Source organism: Ambystoma mexicanum, chromosome 10 (assembly GCF_040938575.1).
Source record: "Ambystoma mexicanum isolate Mex_15411 chromosome 10, UKY_AmexF1_1, whole genome shotgun sequence".
NCBI lineage: Eukaryota > Metazoa > Chordata > Amphibia > Caudata > Ambystomatidae > Ambystoma > Ambystoma mexicanum.
In genome coordinates this window covers 798,739,828-798,746,878 of record NC_090932.1, presented here as the reverse complement: position 1 = coordinate 798,746,878, position 7,051 = coordinate 798,739,828, and the positions used below count along the sequence as shown (strand labels likewise).

Below are 7,051 nucleotides of genomic sequence, written 5' to 3'. Positions count from 1 at the left end.
CGGGACCATCCCCTGATTTTGGGAATCGGAAAGATAATGGAATTTGGAGAAAATAACAGTTTTCGCCCACTAACATGCAGCACACATGGAAAAAAGCACCTTGCAGCCTCAAGGCAATAATATTCTAACCCAGCGAAGATCTGTAAACACACCAAATTGTTCCTAAGCCGATCACCTTTGCTGGAAATAGTACAAGCAACTGTTCTGGCAAAAAGCAGAGATTTCAAGGCCCATTTGAGATGAAAAAACCTGGCCCTAGAAATAACCATGCCCTCAAGATCTTTCCCCCAGTCATGAAACAGGGGTGTGGGTGGGACTAGTGCCAGGCAGGGAGGGGCTGTGGGCAAGCGCTTTGCCGTTCAACTTTTGCAACCCCATATTTTCAGAGGTTTTAAGATTCTATCAAAATGAGGTGGATTTTCAAGATATTTTAACTAAAAGGTGGTGCATTACTTCAGTTATAAAGCATATGAAGAACATATTTATGCATTTAGAGATTGAAAGGCTGGTTTCATTGTGGTTTCATTTCCCTCGAGACACCAGTCCTCGTTCCTAAATAATAGAACAGAAGCATAATGCATTAAAAAAAACGAAAATATTATATTTGTAATTATAAATGTGGAGCTATACTTTTACTGGTGCATCATCAAAACAGTCTACCATACACACTACATTATCCAACAAAAAGACGTTTCATATGAAACAATTTTGTAATTTTTATTTTACATATTTATACATAAAACTTCAAGGTAACTTTCTGAATCTCACTAAATGTTATCAGCACATCTACGAACGAATGTCAGATAATCAACATTCACAAAATGTCGAAAACTGATTAAATAATACAAGTTACTGAGAGCAACAAACTTCACTAGGAGGCAGGCATGTATCTTTTGACTTGTGGTGTAGCACCGTCAATTACAGTTTCTCAATTAAAAACTACAGTGAAAAATAAAAAGTAGTCATGGCAAAAATACTGTTCAAATTAAAATCTCATCAACAAAAAATTAAATTAAGTTAGAACTACCATCTCTCTTCTTCTCTTCATATTTGCAATGTTAGAAGTTCTGTACAGTTTCTTTTATAATATATTTATTAAAATGCCCGCTAGTAAGTGGCACGAGTGAAAAGTTCAAATAAATTAAGAAGCAGAGGCCAATCACTGGACATAAAGCTTCAGACATGATCAATGACTAACACTGATGTGTTCATGTGCGCCATCTTTAGCGTCAGCATTTATACAACCACAGAAGCAAAATAAATTCTAGCTCGGTTCTCCGTTCTGATGATGTCTCGCTTCTTTACTTGGCCGGCATCTTCTCTGTCATGTGCTTCTGCTGACTTTCAGCATGTCTGCCAAACAAAAGACAAGGAGAAGCTAAGCAAATCATTTCCAGGGAAGAATTTACTAGGCCTGGTAAGCTCTGTCTTGTCCCCCCATTGTCTCCCCTCCCTAATCTGGCTGCGCCTCTTACACTTCATGCACTGCCATCAGGCCTAGTACGTTAGTTACTTTTTGTTAGATCATTCGGAAACTTCAAGGCCTAAGAATTACTACTGTTTTTCCCTTGCACCCTTCCCGCCCTGAAGCGCTTTGAAATACTTCACTCGTGTATAAGCGCTGTACAAATAAACAATTACAATTACAACCTGCACTTTACATGTTGAAACGACTCAAGCATTTCTGTCGTATTCTCAGTTGAGTCTCCCCAAGAGTAGCAAGCATCTTTAGGTGCATACCCCATGCTGGCTTTGCTTACAGACCTCTGCTTTAAATCACAAAAGAGAGCAAGTAAAAGTGCAATCATACAGGATTCGCTGGATGCCTCAGGTACAGGGTGCGTGGCCTACAGCAGCATGTTGTGCCAGCTGCTGTGTGTGCTTTCTGTAATGCATGTGTGTCCCAATACCTTATTATTTATGCTTCTTCTAGGTTCTCCTAGAGGTTTTTGAAGTACTGGGTCAAGCATTTATGTCAAGCATTTAATTATGAAGAGGGAAATCACTGAAGCAGAGGTGGGAGAGTGGGATCAGATGCACGAAGGTGATAGCGAGATCACAAACGCAGACATAGGAAGGAGCGGGTCAGGTGATGCAGAGAAAGAGGCCACAACACAGAGAGGAGAGGAAGACCTGATAGGAAATGTGGGACAAGACACCACAGTGCTGAGAATGGATCAAGGGCAGGGTAAGGATTTCAGGCAGAGAATGCCCATGTAGTAGCCAACACGCACTAACACACGCTCCTGCCCTAAGACGTGAAAAGGAACAGAAACCAACACACTGACACATGCTAGGGTTGCATGGAGGTATGGCTGCATGTATGGGACATGCGGATTAGGTCCTACCGATGCACACAGAGAGACAAATACACAACCCAACAAAGACAAAGGACAATGTGACCAAGCACATGTCTCTCTGCCTCTCACACAGACACACACACAAAAGGATCCCCCATGTACCTAGCCACACATGGACAAACGCACACAACAGAATAGTAAAAATCACATGCAAAACATATACACTGATGTTTCTGTGAATGCACATGGCTCATTTCTATGTGTCTGTGTTGAACACATCTATACATTCATATTAAACACACACACACACCTCCAACCACAAAACATATACACTTTTATTCAAAAGCATGTCTTCAGGTAATTCATAACAATACAATACAATAAAAAACATGATGTGCTAAGATACTACTTATCTAGAGTCTCAACTATTGAGTAAAACTGATGATATTAAAACAAGTTAAAAAAACTCCCAGGTTAATGCGACAAAACTCAGTCACAAAAAAAAACACAATACATTAGGTGTCTTAATAGATCACAGGTTCACCATTACATTCAATGTTTTTCTTAGAACATTCGTGGGTTAAAGTGCTTAATAGTGCCCATAAAGTGCAATTACATCTCAAGGGCAGAAACAAAATAAAGCCTCAATCTAGTTTAATCAGTTTGTGGTGGTGTAACATGTAGGTTCTTTACACATACACAAGCAAGCCTTCCCAAACATGCACTATGTCGAAACTTTGTCACTACATGTTCTACACATTTAAACCTATTTTTTTAGTGCATCACCCAGGACTGCTGCTGCAGCTGCGATAATGCACTAAAGGGGACCATATACTCAAAATGACTCTGTTTACTCTTTTATGCCCTGTTCAAGATGTCTTGTCCTTTATTAGCAATCCTTCTTCCTTTCCAGGTGGAGGAAGGGCTCTCCCTTTTCATGCACCTGGGCAGGCTTCTTGCAAGAAGCATGCAAAGGCTTTCCCTTGTGTGCGTGCTGGCAAGAAATGGGGAGGCGGCTGTTTGCCCCCAATCCACATTCCTCCAGCAGTCTTGACTGTTGCTGTGCAAATTGTGGGAGGCTGGCTGTCCCTAATTTGAAAGCCACCTCCAGGTTTAAAAGATGCAAAGTGTCCTTTTACGAGGGCTGGAGTTGCCCCGAGACCCTTTTCTGGATATAAGGAGATGATCTGGACCCAGGAACTAAGTCGACCACTGGACCCGAAGAGATCCGAAGATGAAGACAACTGAGGGACACCAGAGTACTGCTGCAGTAACGAGTACTGGCCCAGCGAGTACCACTGTGCCGTACACCTCGACCTTCAAAATCGACAGGCAGGACTGTCCTGCTCAAGGTCTGTCGCCTGTTTTCCGTTGCTGGAACATGCACCATTGTGTTTGCTCTGCAAGGCCCAAAATCACACACCCGTTGTTGCAAAGACTTCCCACTAACCAAATGGCTGGAACTCATTGTGGGCATCCTTGAGGGTCTGCTGGGACTCTGGAAATCCATTGTGCTGCACTCCACCAGGAGGTATGCTTGCAGGATGACCGAAATGTAACCACCGGGTTGCATAGTGACTTATGACCCTGTCTGCTGTCAATGCAAGAAGTGCATATGTGAACATTTCCGTGAGGGTCCCTTCTCCATCGTGGAACCAAGTCTGGGTGATTACCCTACAATTTACGAGCCTGCACAGAAACTCACAGGGTGAGTCTTGGTTCCCTCAGTGATTTACGGGGACCATTCTTATCTTGTTCATGTCTTTGGGGCCCGAGAGCCCTTAGATCTCTTGAACCACCCCCTCCTCATAGGGTTTGCATTCGGCGTAAAGTCCTGCTTACCTTAGCACTATCCAGAGCTGGCCCAGGGTGGTAGTGTCCAGGTTGGTACTTCTGGGGGTCCCCCTGAAGAACCCCAAAGGTGGTAGTTGCTCCTCTTCTCACTGGAAGAGGACTTAAGTCTCTTGAGTTCCTATCTTTGCATTGCTGCAATTCCCCTGCACTAGGTGACTTTGTTACTGTACCTGCACTAACAGAGTGGGCTGGCCTGGCTGGGCGCCTCCATCCTCAGGAACCTTTTGGGACACCTGAAATACTTAGAGACTTGGGGCAGACTAGTGCTGGACTTCCAAAGTTTAGTATATGGTGGTGGGTGCCTTATAATTACAAGCCCTGCTTCAATGTATGATAACATCTCTTTTTTCCTACTTTAAAGATTGTATTCCATGTATGTGTCTATGCCAAAGTAATTAAAGTAGTGCGTAACCCTATAGAGGTGACCAAACTGAGTTCTAGATATGTCCTAATGTATTTTTACTTAAAATAACTAAAGTGTGCCTTAGTGTAGTATTGTTATAAAATATTGTTATTTGTATAACTTACCTGCGTGGGTCTTTTACTCGCCTGATCTTATAAGTGTATATTATATTACACAAGAGTGCCCACCAATTCATTAATTCAGCCTTGCTGCTTGGTCATTGCTACTTAAGTGAGTGGCTTTGCTTAACTGCGGCTGTAGAAACCTTGCTAACCAAGTCCTGCCCCAGGTAGTGACTTTGAAAAACCCTCCTAACACTTGGCTTATAAGGCTTTAACAGCTATAACATGGCTGTGATCATATTGGTCAGCACATGCATAAGAAAGCAGTGCACACGGTTTATAATGGTTCTACTGGGTGTGCTCAGACATATCAGGACTGCACCCACTACATATTGGGAAGACATAAAGTGAGGTTGGAAACTAAAATAGCCTTTTGTCTGCTTCAGTGTTGTACATTTTTTGATTAATCATACTTATTGTAGTTTTTTTTTTAATGTTGCAATGTCATCTAGGGAAAAGGGTCATATGAAATCATTGCCTATCTATTTATTTATTTATTTTTGCATTTGTTACAGTGCACAAAACCCTTGGGTATCTAGGCGCTAGTTACATTAAGGAAAAAGAGAAGAAGGGAGGGGGGTCCGAAGATGCAGTAGGGGGATGGAAAAGTCTAAGGAGGAGCAAAGTTAGTTGAACAGCCAAGTCTTTACATTTCTGCGGAAGGTCCAGTAGGCCTGTTCTTTTCTGAGTGCTGGTTGTAGATTATTCCAGAGTTTGGTGGCCATGACCAGGAAGCTCTTTCCCTTTACTGAGAGGCGATTGAAGTTGGGGATCTTCAGGAAGTGTGATTTCACGAATTTAACAGGTCGGGCGGGGCGTATTTCTCCACGCCGTGTGAGAGGTAGGTCAGGGCAGTGTTGAAGAGACATCAGTGGACCAGGGACAATGTTTTGAACTTAATCATTTCCCGGATGGTCAAACAGTGTGCATCTCTCCTGGCTTTGGAAATATTGTCAGATTTGGAGAGACCAATGGCAGCTCCGAGAGCATTGTTCTGAATCGTCTGGAGGTTGTTCAGGTTGCATTCAAGAGTACCGGTAAATAGGGTGTTACATTAGTCGAGCTTGGCTCCTGTGATAGCTCTTGCAATTGTTAGGCGGTTGTGAGTGGAGAGGAAGGGCCTACTGGCATGAAGTAGTTTGGCTGTGTAAGCCGCTGCTGAGGTGACATGAAAGGTTGAGGTTGGCATCCAGGTAGACACCAAGAGTTTTGGCAGCAGCAGGGCTGATGACATGGTTACCATCAATGTATACTCCTTGTATACTGAGTCAACGTTGCAAAGTGTGGAGTTGGAGCCGACGATGAGGATTTCGGTTTTGATGTTGTTGTGGCAGAGTAGGTGAGAAGCCATACAATTTTATACGACCATGTATACATAGTTTATAGTGGCTGAGTCCTGGTATTTTTGAGCCGGAGAGGGAGATAAGGAGCTGCGTGTCATCAGCATAGTTTGTGTAAGATATGCCTGGTAGGTCAAAGTGGTTGAAGAGGAGTTTTATATACCTGCTGTAGAGGGTGGGGAAGAGGCAGGAACCTTGTGGGACTCCACAGGTGACTGGAGTAGGTTCAGCAGAAAAGTAATCAATGAAGACTTGTGAGATCTGTCAGCTAGGAAGGACCTAATGCAATTGGTGGCTGAAGGAGAGAAGTTCACTGTTGAGGCAAGTTTAGAGCAGAAGATTGGTGTTATACCAAATTGAATGCTGCGGAGAGGTCTAGCATCATCAGGAGGGCAGGTTGGCCAGTCTCTTTGATGGAATCAATTTGGATTTTCAAATCAAGTAGGGCAGCTTTGGTTCCATGTTTGGGGTGGAAACCTGATTGGCATGTGCCCAAGATGTTGTTTTCCTGGAGATATTGTAGAACCTGGATATAAGCAACATAATCCAGGATCTTCAAGAGGTAGGGTACCGCAGTAATGGGGTGGTAGTTAGTTGATATGCAAGGGTCGAGGGAGGATTTCTTGAGGAGCAGTAGGACCTATGCATCCTTCAAGGATGTTGGCACCAAGTTGGTGGAGAAGGAGGTGTTGATGATGGCTGTGAAGAAGGGAATAAGTCACTCGGCACAGTCTTTGATGATTGGAGCTGGGCAAGTATCACATTTGCAGCATGATGGTTTGAGGCTCTTGATGGTCTTGATGACGTCCATGTCTGAGACAGGGTGGAAGTTGAACGGGGTGCAGGTATGGGTCAGTAAGGGGCTGGGAGCTGTGGGCGAAGGTAGTTTGGTTAGCATAGCAAGTTGCATGGAGAGGATTTTTCCTTTGAGGGAGTTGGCCTTTCCAGTGAGGGCGTCTTAATTTTTTTTTGCAACAGATACTGCCTATTGTCAGGTCTGGCTGGGAGCGAGGGGGTCTCTAGCTCCTGAAG

At 43.6% G+C, this 7,051-nt stretch overlaps 1 protein-coding gene across 5 annotated transcripts in view; it reads right to left on the bottom strand.

Annotated features, from left to right (window-relative positions):
• Positions 1 to 703: 703 nt before the first annotated feature.
• Positions 704 to 7,051, bottom strand: part of SCHIP1 (schwannomin interacting protein 1) — a 638,382-nt gene continuing 632,034 nt past the window's right edge. For 4 of the 5 annotated variants that reach the window (XM_069618457.1, XM_069618456.1, XM_069618459.1 and 1 more), the window contains one exon: positions 704 to 1,353. In XM_069618457.1, coding sequence (XP_069474558.1) covers positions 1,302 to 1,353 — 52 coding nt within the window. In that variant the 3' untranslated portion in view covers positions 704 to 1,301. The remainder of the gene's footprint in view (positions 1,354 to 7,051) is intronic. The other variant, XM_069618460.1, reaches the window with a different exon arrangement.